General features: G+C 46.9%; 2 protein-coding genes across 3 annotated transcripts in view; both read right to left on the bottom strand.

Annotated features, from left to right (window-relative positions):
- The window catches only part of LOC147119982 (ATP-dependent 6-phosphofructokinase, liver type-like), a 97,065-nt gene that overhangs the window by 59,906 nt on the left and 22,195 nt on the right, over nucleotides 1-14,964 (bottom strand). For both annotated transcript variants that reach the window (XR_015078109.1, XM_085985448.1), the window contains exons 3-4: nucleotides 10,815-10,892; nucleotides 7,567-7,756 (exon numbers count right to left, since the gene is read on the bottom strand). Coding sequence is in view for 1 of the 2 variants with exons in the window: in XM_085985448.1 (XP_085841574.1) it covers nucleotides 7,567-7,756; nucleotides 10,815-10,892 (268 nt within the window). In the remaining variant the exon portion in view is untranslated. The remainder of the gene's footprint in view (nucleotides 1-7,566; nucleotides 7,757-10,814; nucleotides 10,893-14,964) is intronic.
- Nucleotides 1,536-6,782, bottom strand: LOC147119983 (uncharacterized). The gene is made up of 3 exons (XM_085983657.1): nucleotides 6,770-6,782; nucleotides 4,501-5,603; nucleotides 1,536-2,227 (listed from the first exon to the last, which is right to left on the bottom strand). Exons 1-3 carry the CDS (start codon nucleotides 6,780-6,782, stop codon nucleotides 2,144-2,146), a joined length of 1,200 nt encoding a protein of 399 aa, XP_085839783.1. The 3' UTR covers nucleotides 1,536-2,143.

Here is a 14,964-nt window from a genome sequence, read left to right as displayed (position 1 = left end):
TCTAATCCCTTTGCAAAAAAAGCTAACATACCATTTGCTTTCTTTATTGCTTGCTGTACCTGCAGGTTAACTTTCTGTGATTCATGTACAAGGACACCCAGGTCCCTCTGAATGCAAACATTTCCCAGTCTCTCACCATTCAAAAAATATTCTGCTTTTTTGTTTTTCCTACCAAAGTGGATAACTTTACACTTCCCCACATTGTATTCCATTTGCCATGTTCTTGCCCAGTCAACCTTTCTATATCTCTTTGCAGCCTCTTTGCGTCCTCCTCACATCTTACTTTCCCACCTAACTTTGTATCATCAGCAAACTTGGATACGTTACACTCAGTCCCTTCATCCAAGTCATTAATATAGATTGTAAATAGCTGAGGCCCAAGCACTGATCCTTGCGTACCCCACTAGTTACAGCCTGCCTACCCAAAAAAGTCCCATTTATTCCTACACTCTGTTTTCTGTCAATTAACCAATCCTCAATCTATGCTAATAGAAAACTCAATCCTATGAGTCCTGATTTTGTGTAATAACCTCTTGTGTGGCACCTTATTGAATGCTTTTTGAAAATCCAAATACTCTACATCCACTGGTTCCCCCTTATCCATCCTACTAGTTACATCTTCAAAAAACTCTTAACAGATTTGTCAAACACGATTTTCCTTTCATAAAACCATATTGATTCTGCCTGATCATATTATGATTTTCTAAGTGCCCTGTTACCACATCCCTAATAATAGATTCTAGCATTTTGCCTACTACTGATGTCAGGCCAACTGACCTATAGTTCCCTGTTTTTTCTCTTCCTCCTTTCTTAAATAGCGGGGTTATGTTTGCTACCTTCCAATCCTTGGGGACTGTTCTAGAATCTAGGGAATTCTGGAAGATTAATACCAGTACATCCACTATCTCTGCAGCTACCTCTTAAAACCCTAGGATGCAGATCATCAGGTCCAGGGGATTTGTTGCCACTTAGTCCCATTAATTTCTCCAGTACTATGTCTTTACTTATATTGATATTAAGTTCCTCATTCTCTCTAGACCCTTGGTTCTCCATTATTTCCAGAATTTTTTTGTGTCTTCTACCGTAAAGACAGATACAAAGTATTTGTTTAATGTCTCTGCCATTTCCTTATTGCCCATTATAATTTCTCCTGTCTGTCTCTAATGGGCCCACATTTACTTTCATTAATCTCTTCCTATAAAAACATTTACAATCTGTTTTTATGTCTCTTGCTAATTTACTCTTATATTCTATTTTCCCTTTCGTTATCAATTTCTTGGTCCTCCCTTGCTGAATTCTAAAATCCTCCCAATCCTCAGGCTTACTACTCTTTTTGGCAGCAGTATAAGTCTCTTCCTTTGATCTAATAATATCTTTAACTTCTCCTGTTGGCCATGGTTGAACCACTTTTCCTGTGGGGTTTAAGCCTTAAAAGGAATGTATATTTGTTGTAAATTATATATTAATTCTTTAAATGCTTACCATTGCTTGTCTACATGATATACCTATCAATTCATCCAATGAAAAGCGACGAGTTAGGAAAGTAACTATAGATTTTTATTGGCTAAATAACAGAGCCCACCCTCGTGGGTGATCGGATACAACAAGGAGGAATGCCAGCCAGTCGACTACCTTTATACCTGGGCAGGTAGGTGGAGTCATGGGCGAAGTCAGCAGTGGTCAGCCCAGGTATATCAGCGTGACAAGAGGCGACCTCGTATAGTGATACAACAGTGTGAACAGTGATAACCATAGAGTAACGATATAACAGTGATAACTATAGTGTAACGATAAAAGTGGTTTACCACATTCACCCCTTGTTTAGATTTGAGTCCGGCGGGGTGAAGTGTACTATCAGTTCTGGTAGGTCAGTCTGTCCGGAGGCCTCGTAAGCCTTTCTGATCGTCGCAGCGGCGGTGTTGCATTATCCGGTGTTAATGCTGGTGTCTGCGTGGTCGGCGAAGGCTCGTGGGGTTCCGGCATGCCGTCTACCTTGGCTGGATTTGGGGGGGTGAAGGTGGTGTCTCCGGAGTGCCCGAGGTCTCGTAAGGAGACTGTGTCCTCCCGCCCGTCTGGGTATGCCACATAGGCGTACTGGGGGTTGGCGTGCAGGAGGTCCACCCTCTCGACCAGGGGGTCCGTTTTATGGGCCCTCACGTGCTTTCGCAGCAAGACGGGCCCCGGAGAGGTCAGCCAGGTTGGTAGCGTGGTTCCCGTAGTCGACTTCCTGGGGAAAACAAACATTCGTTCATGGGGGGTGGCGTTGATGGCAGTGCAAAGTAGTGACCGGGTGGAATGCAGCGCTGCCGGGAGGACTTCCTGCCAGCGGGAGGTTGGGAGGCCCTTAGACTTTAAGGCTAAGAGGACGGCCTTCCATACCGTCGTGTTCTCTCTTTCCACCTGGCCGTTCCCTCGGGGGTTGTAGCTGGTGGTCCTGCTTGCAGCAATACCTCTCGCTAGTAGGAACTGACAGAGTTCCTCGCTCATGAAGGAGGAGCCCTGGTCACTATGTATATAGTTTGGGAACCCGAACAAGGCGAAGAGGTCGTTCAGGCATTTAATGACCGTGGTACTGGTCATGTCTGGGCAGGGGAAGGCAAAGGGGAAACGGGAGTACTCATCAACAATGTTGAGGAAGTACACATTACGGTCAGAGGACGGGAGGGGCCCCTTAAAGTCGATGCTCAGGCGCTCGAAGGGGCGGGTGGCCTTGATCAGGCTTGCTCTGTCCGGCCTAAAGAAGTGCGGTTTGCACTCGGCACAGGTCTGGCAGTTCCTGGTCGTGGTCCTGACCTCCTCGATGGAGTAGGGCAGGTTGCGGGCCTTAATGAAGTGGTAAAGTCTGGTGACCCCGGGGTGGCAGAGGTCGTTGTGGAGGGTCTGAAGTCTATCACTTTGCGCGCTGGCGCATGTAATTCGTGACAGAGCATCGGGGGGTTCGTTCAGCTTACCTGGCCGGTACAAGATATCATAATCGTAGGTGGAGAGCTCGATTCTCCACCTCAAGATCTTGTCATTCTTGATTTTGCCCCTCAGCTTGTTATTAAACATAAAAGCGACCGAACGTTGGTCGGTGAGGAGGGTAAATCATTTGCCTGCCAGGTAGTGCCTCCAGCGTCGTACCGCCTCCACAATCGCCTGGGCCTCCTTCTCGACCGACGAGTGTCGGATCTCAGGGCCCTGTAGGGTCCTTGAGAAGAAGGCCACCGGTCTCCCCTCCTGGTTAAGGGTGGCGGCTAGGGCGAAGTCGGATGCATCGCTCTCGACTTGGAAGGGGATGGACTCATCCACTGCGTGCATTGTGGCCTTGGCAATGTCTCCCTTAATGAGGGAGAAGGCTGCGCACGCTTCCTCCGTAAGGGGGAAGGATGTGGACTTCATGAGGGGTCTGGCTTTGTCCGCATAATTGGGCACCCATTGGGCATAGTAGGCGAAGAGCCCCAGGGTTCTCTTCAGTGCCTTTGGACAGTGGGGGAGGGGTAGCTCCATGAGGGGGCGCATTCTTTCGGGGTCGGGGCCGATGACTCCGTTCTCTACTACACAGCCGAGGATGGCAAGGCGCGAGGTGTTAAACACACATTTATCCTTATTGTAAGGAGAGGTTCAGCCGTTGGGCCGTACGGAGGAATCTCTCCAGATTAACATCGTGGTCCTGCCGGTCGCGGCCGCAGATGGTGACGTTATCTAGATAGGGGAACGTGGCGTGCAGCCCGTTCTGGTCAACCATCCGGTCCATCTCCCTTTGGAAGACCGAAACCCCGTTGGTGACGCCGAAGGGAACCCTAAGGAAGTGGTAGAGGCGGCCGTTCGCCTCGAAGGCTGTATACTGGCGGTCCTCAGGGCGGATAGGGAGTTGGTGATAGGCCGACTTAAGGTCGATGGTGGAGAATACCCGGTACTGCGCAATCTGATTGACCATATCAGATATGCGGGGAAGGGGGTATGCGTCCAGCTGGGTGTACCTGTTTATGGTCTGGCTGTAGTCGATGACCAGGCGGTTTTTATTGCCGGTCTTAACGACTACGACCTGGGCACGCCAGGGGCTGGTGCTCCCCTCGATGATGCCCTCCTTCAGGAGACGCTGCACCTCAGAGCTAATGAAAGCTCTGTCCCCGGTGCTGTACCGCCTGCTCTTGGTAGCGACGGGTTTGCAGTTGGGGGTGAGGTTAGCGAACAGGGAAGGTGGCGGGACCTTGAGGGTGGATAGGCCGCAGGTGTTACGCGGTGGGCGGTTTAAAATCTGCTGGTTGTCGACTGTGAGTGGGGGGGGAGGGGTCCGCCGTATGCTAGCGTGACGCTTTGGAGGTGGGATTGGAAGTCTAGGCCTAGTAGGACGGCAGCGCATAGCTGGGGCAGGACGAGGAGTTTAAAATTTTTATACTCCGTACCCTTAACCGACAGGGTCACAACACAGTAGCCGCTGATGTCTGTGGCGTGTGACCTCGATGCCATCGAGATCCGGTTGCGCGTTGGCAGGACAGGGAGGGAGTAATGGCTCACCGTGTCTGGGTGGATGAAGCTCTCCGTGCTTCCGCTGTCGAACAGGCAAGTCGTGGCGTGGCCGTTTACTTTGATGTCCATCATCGACTTGGACAGGTGATGCGGGCGGGCCTGGTCCAGTGTGACGGAGGCTAGTGTATAGCTGAGCGAGTTGTTGTAGTCTGCGGTTGAGGCGGTAGTCGGGTCTAGAGGCACGGTGGCGGTCGGGCGTGGTGGGTAAAATGGCGTCTCCCACGAGGTTGGACAAAATGGCGGAGAAGATGGCTGCCCCCATAACTCACATGAGGCACTGCTGGTGTCGGTTGCCTGGATCAAAGATGGCCGCCCCCATGACTCACATGTGGGGATGCTGGCCTCTGTGGCCTTGATGGAAGATGGCCGCCCCCACAGCTCGCATGAGGCGCTGCTGGCCTCTGATGATCCACCTCTGCAGGCCTTGGCGAAGTGGCCTTTCTTCATGCAGCTTGAGCAGGTAGAGTTCCTGGCTGGGCAGCGCGCCCTCGGGTGTTTCGCCTGGCCGCAGAAGCAGCAGCCGGCGGCCCGATCGCGGGGGTCAGAGGTCGCAGCCGGTACCGGGGGTGGCGGTCCCGATCGGCTCCGGGACGCCAACGCCGAGGTAGGTCCCGGGGGGGGGGGGGGTATTGGGGTCGGTCCAGAGTCCCAGGGTCGCAGGTTACAGTACCTTGAGTATGCCTCGAGGTCCCGATGGGCCACTTCTAGGGAGCGAGCGAGGGCTGCAGCTTTGTCCAGGTCGAGGTCCTTTGCTTCCAGTAGTCTTTGCCGTGAGTAGTCGGACCGCAGGCCTTTCACGAAGGCATCGCGGACATTGTCTTCAGTATTTTCTGCCGCCGTTACCGCTTTAAAGTTACAGTCTCTGCCGAGTGCTTGCAGCACCTGTAAAAATTCATCCACAGTCTCTCCTGGCTGTTGCAGGCGGGATCTTAGGTGTCTGGCATACATGGAATTTACCGGGCTCAGGTATTGTCTTTTCAGCCGGTTGATGGCGTCCTCGTATGTTTTAAGGTCCCGGATGAGTGCGAATACTTTAGGGCTCAGTTGGGCGGTCAGAACTCTTAGCTTGGATCTCTGAGGCACGCCGGATTCTCCCAGGTAGGACTCGAAACAGCTCAGCCAGTGTTCGAAGTCGAGGGCTGAGTTTGCTGCCTGTGGGTTTAGATCCAGGTACGGTGGTCTGAGGGCTCGCAGCCAAGCTGGCTGCTGTGGCTGTTGTAGCTCGGCGTCTGGCTGGTCGTTTGACTGCTTGCTTTGCTGCTCAGGGAACGACATTTTAAAATTTAGCCAATAAAATTGATATACCTATCAATTCATCCAATGAAAAGCGACGAGTTAGGAAAGTAACTATAGGTTTTTATTGGCTAAATAACAGAGCCCACCCTCGTGGGTGATCGGATACAACAAGGAGGAATGCCAGCCAGTCGACTACCTTTATACCTGGGCAGGTAGGTGGAGTCATGGGCGGAGTCAGCAGTGGTCAGCCCAGGTATATCAGCGTGACAAGAGGTGACCTCGTATAGTGATACAACAGTGTGAACAGTGATAACCAGAGTAACGATATAACAGTGATAACTATAGTGTAACGATAGTGAACGATAAAAGTGGTTTACCACACTACAGTCATACCTTTTAATATAGTTTCCCAATCTACCTTAGCCAACTCGCCCCTCATACCTACGTAGTTTGCTTTATTTAGATTTAAGAGCCTAGTTTCGGACTTAACTAAATCACTTTCAAACTCAATATAAAATGCCATCATATTATGGTCACTCTTCCCTAAAGGCCCCTTTACTACAAGGTTATTAATTAACCCTTTCTCATTGCACAATACTAGATCTAAAATAGCCTGTTCCCTAGTTGGTTCCTCAACATTCTGATCTAGAAAACTCTCTTGTATACATTCCATGAACTCGTCCTCCACACTATTACTGCAAATTTGGTTTGCCCAGTCTATATGTAGATTAAAGTCCCCCATGATTACTGTATTACCCTGGTTACATGCGCCTCCAATTTCATGATTTATACTCTGCCCTACATTACAACTACTGTTTGTGGGCCTATAAACAACTCCCACCAATGTTTTCTGCCCCTTGCTGTTTCTTAGCTCCACCCAAACTGATTCTACTTCTTGATTTTCCGAGCCAAGATCCTTTCTCTCTATTGTCTTTATCCCATCCTTTATTATCAGGGCTACCCCGCCTCCTTTTCCATTTGTCTATCTCTAAAAGTTAAGCATCCTGGAACATTTAGTCACTTTGCAACCACATCTCCGCAATGGCTATTAGATTAAACCTGTTCATTTCTATCTGCGCTTTTAATTCATCTATTTTGTTGTGAATGCTTTGCACAGATATAGTGCCTTTAGCTTTGACTTATTTCTAATTTTCCCTGATGTCACCGTAGTCACTGATGCCCTACTACCTTTGTTACTCTCTCTGTCCCTTCCTGATCCACTCTGCTTATTTTTAACCCAAAACTCTGCTCTGCTCCAGAGCCTTGACCCTTACTGCTTTTAAATTTACTCTTTCCTGAATCCTCCCACCCCCTCTTCATTAGTTTAAAGCCCTGTCTACTGCCCTAGTTATTCGACTCGCTAGGACACTGGTTCCAGCCATAAACTGGCCATTTAGAGCATAAACACCAGGCCGAATGGCCTGTTTTAGTGCTGTAAATTCTATTTAATACATATTTATATATACACACATCTTAAGTTCTGATTTCCCCCTGATCCCCCAGTAGTGCTACACTGGACGGGGTCATTATTGACTTGGTGCAGATAATTTGACTCCCTAAAAATGACAGAATGCCCAATAAAATATTAATTGTGTGACCAATGTTCCCTCTAATTTTTTTTGTGGGGTGCGGCCCATTCTGCGCGTGCGCGGTTTTTCCATTTAAAAGCCGCTGAGCGGCCTGCGCGGGACCTCCAGACCACTGCACGGCCCCGCAGCTTAGTGGGAACATTGTGTGCAACTACCTTTATTGTATTTTCATTGATATATATATTTTGCAGGTGCTTGCAGGAGTAGGTCAATACGTTAAGGCACATACCCTGTTCAACAAGACCAGCCAGCAGGTCACTCCACTCTGTCCGGAAGATGTTGGCCCCAGTTAGACTGCCGTCTCCCCCGATCACGCACAGGTTGTTGATACCATGCTGCACCAGGTTGTAAGCGGCTGCCAGCCGACCTTCACGGGTGCAGAAACTCTTGCACCGGGCACTGCCAATGATCGTTCCACCCTGCCCACCAGACGAAAGAAAGATTCCATTGAAAACAGTGACCAACACCTGCCCGTATTGAAGCCCCGAACATGGATGTTCATTTGCAGAAGGTGCTTTGCAAGCTGATCAGATACATGCAAAAGAAAAACAAGAGATGCAACAAGCTGCTCTTGCTCCAGATTGGAGTGAGCCTAGCTCTCTATGACCTTACAAGTTACAGAGGGCCATCCCAGATCACCCGTGCCTGCAAATTCAGGAGCCTAAACAGTTGATATGGGATCATTATGGGTTGACTGGAAGGCCAGTTCTGACGAAGGGTCATCGACCTGAAATGTTAACTCTGTTTCTCTCTCCACAGATGCTGGCTGACCTGCTGAGTGTTTTCAGCATTTTATGTTTTTACTTCTGTCCGGTATCCTCTGACTTCCAATTTTCTTAATCCACATTAAGGCATGTCTCGTAGCATCTACTTGCTCTTTCTGATTCAATTTTTTTCTCTTTAATGAACATAAATCCTTAATGTAAAAAAATCTAATATAGATAAATGATGATTTCCCATTTCTCTCTCTCTCTCTCTCTCTCTCTCTCGTTGTTGATTGTAGAGGCTTTTGTCAGGCCATTAACAGCTGCATTCCCACTGCACACCTCCCTCCACTATTCCAGTATTTAACAAAGGGCTCAAAGCTCACTGTATTTTCACTAACCATCACATTATCACAATATTTTACCTTTCTTAAATGAAGGAGAGTTTTGAAGCCAGCCTTTTAGTTAACGCGCAGCCCATTTGTGACAGATAGCAGCAGATTTTATTCACCATCCTTAAATTGCCCTATTTTGCAGGTGTGCTCCATGACTCCTCAACCTTGTTGCCAGGCACCTTATGGACCAGTTTGAACTTGACAATAGATGTTGCGCTGTCCATGCGGTCCCTTTAAATGGACGCCAGCATCGACTTGAAGCCTTTTCAGATATGTCAGTGCGAACCAGCATTCTTAGAGGCAGCTCACCGGATCGTGCAGGGGGTGGGGATCAGATGTCGATCCACACTCCATTTCAAACACATACACATCGTTAATCTGATCCTCGAGATGTCCACAGACAGAGCTTTCAGCCGTTCAATCTCAAATGCATTGCAACAAAAGCAATCGGTCCAACACCCCCCCTCACACAATGGATTCCTCCAGCCGACCACTGAATTACACTGTGCCACAATGACTCTTTACTGAAATGGAGGCCACCAGCGTCTCCATGGCGATGCAAATTGTCTCAATTGGTTTAGGTTCTAATGAAGGGCATTGGACGTCATTCTACAATGAACAGAGTTTCCAAATTATGAAATGAAGAGCCATTCGCACCCAGTTCATGGAAGCATGCAATCAAAAACTCAGCCTCAACCTACCAGCTCTTCTATCAGAGATGGAGGCTGGAGCTGTGGGGTGCAGCCACATTCGACATGTCAGACAAGCAGCACCACTCCTTTCCCAACCAACCCTGCAATGGCACAAAGCAACTAATGCCAGAAACAGAACAACCTTACCACAGACGGGACTCCCTCATTACAAGGGAGAATGACTCAATCTCATTGTGAAGGCAACCTGAGGCAAAGATAGATTACAAGATGTACAGAAAGAGGCAGAAATACACAAGTGGGCAAGAAGACATACACATGAATGAGTGCACTCAAAGGGAGATAAAGTCACTCAAAAAGCTGACCATCTAATTCCTGACCTGAGGTTTAGGCTCAACCCTCGCTCGGCCTTTTTTCCGACTCCCTTCACCATTTAGTTGGGCAAGATTCACCAACTGTTAACCAGATAGACCATATTAATTGTGACTACTCCGTATCTAGGGCAAGGAGGTGGATTGTGCTGCTGTGCCCATCACAGGTCATGCCACCCAATGGCCACTGTGCCCATCACAGGTTGTGCCACCCAATGGCCACTGTGCCCATCACAGGTCATTCCACCCAATGGCCACTGCCCATCACAGGTCATTCCACCTAATGGCCACTGTGCCCATCACAGGTCATTCCACCCAACGGCCAGTGTGCCCATCACAGGTCATTCCACCCAACGGCCACTGTGCCCATCAAAGGTCATTCCACCAATGGCCACTGTGCCCATCATAGGTCATTCCACCCAATGGCCAGTGTGCCCACAGGTCATTCCACCCAATGGCCACTGTGCCCATCACCGGTCATTCCACCCAATGGCCACTGTGCCCATCACAGGTCATTCCACCCAACGGCCACTGTGCCCATCACAGGTAATTCCACCCAATGGCCACTGTGCCCATCACAGGTCATTCCACCCAACGGCCACTGTGCCCATCACAGGTAATTCCACCCAATGGCCACTGTGCCCAAAGGTCATTCACCTGACAGCCACTGTGCCCATCACAGGTTGTGCAGGTGAAAGTATTAGTTTACTGGAGAATGGTATACAGATTGTTCTATCTGCACGATGCCCAAAGATGGGCAGTATATAGGGCAACATGGCCTGCAGCAGTTTGATTTGAAACAAATATGTTTTTGTCCCCCCCATTTCCCTTCTTTGATGCAGGCTGCCATTGCAAGCATCTAACGCTGCGTACCACGGTTAGGACCCATGCAATTCTCTAACACGGTGTGTTCCTGCTCTCAGCTGGGTGGTTGTGGAGAGAAAGAGATGCTAAGTAGAGATGAAATCACTTTCTGGGGAGGTGCAGGGGAAGGCAGAGGGTGGTCAGCGTTCATACCTTCGAATGATCAACTCGAACAGGTCTGGAAATCATGTTTCACCAATAAAGGTAGTCCTTGGTTGTAGCAAGACTGGTACACTTGGCCCTAGGGTTTAAAATGTCCCTTAATTTTGAATCTGGGTTTCTCAGTCATGGGCCCAGTGTTGCAGCTATGGGGCTGCTCACTGCTTTATCTTAAGCACACTTCCTATTGCAGAGGTTAAAAGTAATCAATGAATATACAAAGCAATTAAAAAACGCTCACTCACAGAGATGATCTTAAACTTCTTTTTCTAAATCAGGGCCTTTGTGCGCAAGGTCTGAAGAGAAATAGAACAAAGAGAAGCCTACAGCTTACCAGTTGGATGATATTCGAAACGCTGTCCCAGTCTGCCAACTTCAAGTACTCCGCACCGCCAACCAGCCCTTCGTAACCCTGCAGAAGGAAAGACATGCCCGTTACAACACTGAGCATCCCTGATTTTATTCGCCCTTCCATTGGTAGCCGTGCCGTCAGCTGTCCAGGTCCTAAGCTCTGGAATTCCCTCCCTAAACCTCGCCACCTTTCTCTCCTCCTTTAAGAAGCTCCTTAAAAGCTATCTCTCACCTGTCCTAATATCCTTATGTGGCTCGGTGTCAAATTCTGTTTGATAATGCTCCTGTGAAGTTCCTTGGGAGATTTTGCTACGTTAAAGGTGCTATGTAAATGCAAATTGTTGCTGTCGCTCCCAGTAAGCAGCAAGTGGCAATTCATAGAAATTAACAGTTCAGAACAAGGCCATTCAGCCCGTCGTGCCTGTGCTGGAACTTTGAAAGAGCAGTCGTGCTCAGTCCCACATCCCTGCTTTTTGTCCGTAACCCTGTAAGCTCCACATCCTCCAGTACCCGTCCAACTCCCTTTTCAAATTATTTATGGAATCAGCTTCCACCACCTTTTCAAGTAGAGCGTTCCAGATCCCCACAACACAGTGAAAACATTTCTCCTCATCTCCCCTCTCGATCTTTTGCCAATGATTTTGAATCTGTGACCTCTGGTTATTGACCCACTCGCCAGAGGGAGTATTTTTTCCCTATTTACTCTATCAAAACCTCTCATCATCTTGAAAACCTCCATTAGGTCACCTCTTAACCTTCTCTGCTCCAAGAAGAACAGTCCTAACTTTTCCAACCTCTCCTCATAACTGAAATCCCTCATCCCTGGTAACATCCTGGTAAACCTCCTCTGTACCCTTTCTAAGGCCTTTACATCTCTCCTGAAGTGTGGTGCCCAGAATTTTCCACAATACTCCAGCTAAGGCCTAATGAGTGGTTTATAAAGTTCTAGCATGATCTCTTGGCGATTTATATTCTATTCCTCTATTTATAAACCCAAGTAACCCACATATTATTTTAATCAACTTATCAAGATGCTCTACCACCTTTAAGGATTTGTGTATATGGACACCAAGGTCTCTCTGCTCATCTACACTTTTCAAAATCGTGACATTTATATTACACTGTCTTTCCATATTAGTCCTCCCAAAGTGCATCACTTCACACTTCTCCCCATTGAACTCCATCTGCCATGCTTCTGCCCATTTCACCATCCTGTCTATGTCATCCTGACGCCTATAACTATCCTTATTATGATCTACTACTTTGCGAAGTTTTGTATCATCTGCAAACTTTATAATGCTGCTCCTTACACGCGAGTCTAGGTCATTAATAAATATTGAAAAGAGTAATGGACCCAAAACTGACCCTTGGGGAACACCACTGCAAACCACCCCCCAGTCTGAAAAACATCCATCCACCACCACCCTCTGCTTCCTGTCAGAGCCAATTTGGTATCCATACCACCACGTTCCCCTTAATTCCATGTGCTTCCATCTTATTAATAAGTCTCCCGTATGGCACTTTGTCGAATGCCTTCCGAAAGTCCATATATACAACATCTACTGCACTACCTTGATCAACCTTCTCTGTTACCTCATCAAAGAATTCAATCAAGTTCGTCAGACATGATTTACCTTTAACAAATCCATGATGGCTCTCCTTGATTAACCCAAGCCTTTCCAAATAAAAGTTTGTCTTGTCCCTGATAAGTTTCCAATAGCTTCCCCACCACCAATGTTAGGCTGACTGGCCTGTAGTTTCCTGGTTTATCCCTCTTCCATTTCTTGAATAGTATTATCAACCCTCCAGTCCTCCTGTATCCAATGAGGATTGAAAGATTGTGATCAATACCTCTACTATTTCTACCTTTGCCTCTTTCGGCAACCTAGGATGCATTCCATCTGGACCAGGTGACTTACCAACTTTCAGTAATGATAATCTTTTTAGTAGGTCTTTTCTATCTATTATTAGCCTGTCTATAACTTTCCTCTCCTCTTTTAGTGTAACCTTCACATCATCCGCTTCCTTTGTGAAGACAGATGCAAAGTACTCGTTTAATACTTTTGCCATGTCCTCTGCTTCTACATGAAGATTTCCTTTTGGGTCCTTAATAGGCCCAACCTTCTCCCTCACAAACCGCTTACACTTTATATGTTTATAAAATGTTTTAGGGTTCAATTTAATGTTGCCTGCTAATCTTTTCTCCTAACCTCTGTCTCCCGTATTAACTTTTCAATTCCCTCCTGTACTTTCCATAATCTTCCTGGTTATTAACTGAACATTTATCATAAGCCTCCTTTTTCTGTTTTATTTTAACTTTTATTTCCTTTGTCATCCAGGGCACATTAGCTTTGGATGCTCTACCTTGTCCTTTCAAAGGAATATACTGAGTTTATACCTGAACTATCTCTCCCCTAAATACCTTCCATTGCTCTGTTACTGCTTTACCCTGCAATCGCCTTTCCAATCTACTTGTGCTAGGTCCCTTCTTAAATCACTGAAATGAGCTCTTCCCCAGTTGAGCATTTTTACCTTCAATATTTTGATGGTCTCTTTCCATAATTACTCTGAACCGAATTATGTTGTGGTCACTTTAGCTAGATGACCTCCTAAAGTAACACACACCACTTGCTCTACTTCATTTCCCAGAACCAGATCCAACACTGGTTGGACTGGAGACATATTGATCGAGAAAGTTCTCCTGTGCATATATCATAAATTCTTCTCCTTCCCTACCCTTAGCACTAGAAAAGAAAGACTTGCATTTATATAGCGCCTTTCACAACCACCGGACGTCTCAAAGCGCTTTACAGCCAATGAAGTACTTTTGAAGTGGAGCCACTGTTGTAATGTGGGAAACGCAGCAGACAATTTGCACACAGCAAGCTCCCACAAACAGCAATGTGATAATGACCAGATAATCTGGTTTTATTTGTTATGTTGGTTGAGGGATAAATATTGGCTCTTCTTAGCACTATGTTATTCCCAGTTTATATTAGGGTAATTAAGGTCTCTAGTATTACTTCTCTATTTTTGTTACATGCCTTTGAAATTTGCCGACAAATTTGCTCAGCTATCTCCTTCTCGATGTTTGGAGCTCTATAAAAACTCCCAACAATGTTACTCTGTTCCTCAACTTGAGCCAAATAGATTCAGTCCTAGAACCATCTAGTAAATAATTTCTATTTAGAACTGCACCATCATGCTTCATCAATACTGCCACATCCTCTCCACTTTTTTCCTTCTCTATCATTCCTGAATACTTGGTAAACAGGAATATTAAGAACCCATTCCTGGCCTTGTTTGAGCCATATCTCTAGTAATGCAACCACATCATAATCCCATGTAGCAATTTGTGCCTGCAGCTCACCAACCTTATTAATTACACTACAGACATTGACGTACATACAATTTAATACCTCCTTCATCACTTTTGCTATTTTCATCAATCTGGCCCCTGCAATTTTTGGGATATTTCTAATTTCACTGCTATTTATATCGCTCTTGTAGTGTCCGTGTGTAGATAAAGACACTGAAGACAGGAGTTGGTTCATAGGTATTTACTAAGCAAGTCGGGGGGGGGGGTCTCTAAAGGATATACACAATACACAGGCTTATATAGCCCAAGTGGCAATTACTGGCATTACGCACACCTGGGGCTCTTAAAGGCACATACACCACCATTGCTCTTAAAGGCACATACACCACAGCTCTGTCCTCTGATCTCATTTCTGCTCCCCTCTGCTATTTTCTGATTCCCCTCCCCCGCCAAATTAGTTTACATAGGATTACATTACATAGGATATACGGCACAGACACAGGCCATTTGGCCCAACCAGTCCATGTCAGCGTTTATGCTTCACTCGAGCCTCCTCCCGTCTTTCCTCATCTAATTATCAGCATAACCCTCTATTCCCTTCTCCCTCATATGCTTGTCTAGCCTCCCCTTAAATTAATCTATATTATTCACTTCAACCACTCCCTGTGGTAGCGAGATCCACATTCTCACCACTCTCTGGGTAAAGAAGTTTCTTCTGAATTCCCTATTGGATTTCTTGGTGACTATCTTATATTAATGGCCTCTAGTTATGCTCTTCCCCACAAGTGGAAACATTCTCTCTGTATCCACTCTA

The sequence above is a fragment of the Somniosus microcephalus genome, chromosome 4, assembly GCF_052327205.1.
Source record: "Somniosus microcephalus isolate GS21.2 chromosome 4, FLI_Smic_1.0, whole genome shotgun sequence".
NCBI lineage: Eukaryota > Metazoa > Chordata > Chondrichthyes > Squaliformes > Somniosidae > Somniosus > Somniosus microcephalus.
The sequence above is the reverse complement of the archived record's forward strand: the minus strand, read 5'-3'. Positions and strand labels throughout refer to the sequence as shown.

Coding starts and splice junctions, on each gene's coding strand:
- LOC147119983 (XM_085983657.1), bottom strand. Junction 2,228..4,500: donor GCTTCATCCACCCAGACACG/GTGAGCCATTAC, acceptor TGTTTTCCCCAG/GAAGTCGACTACGGGAACCA.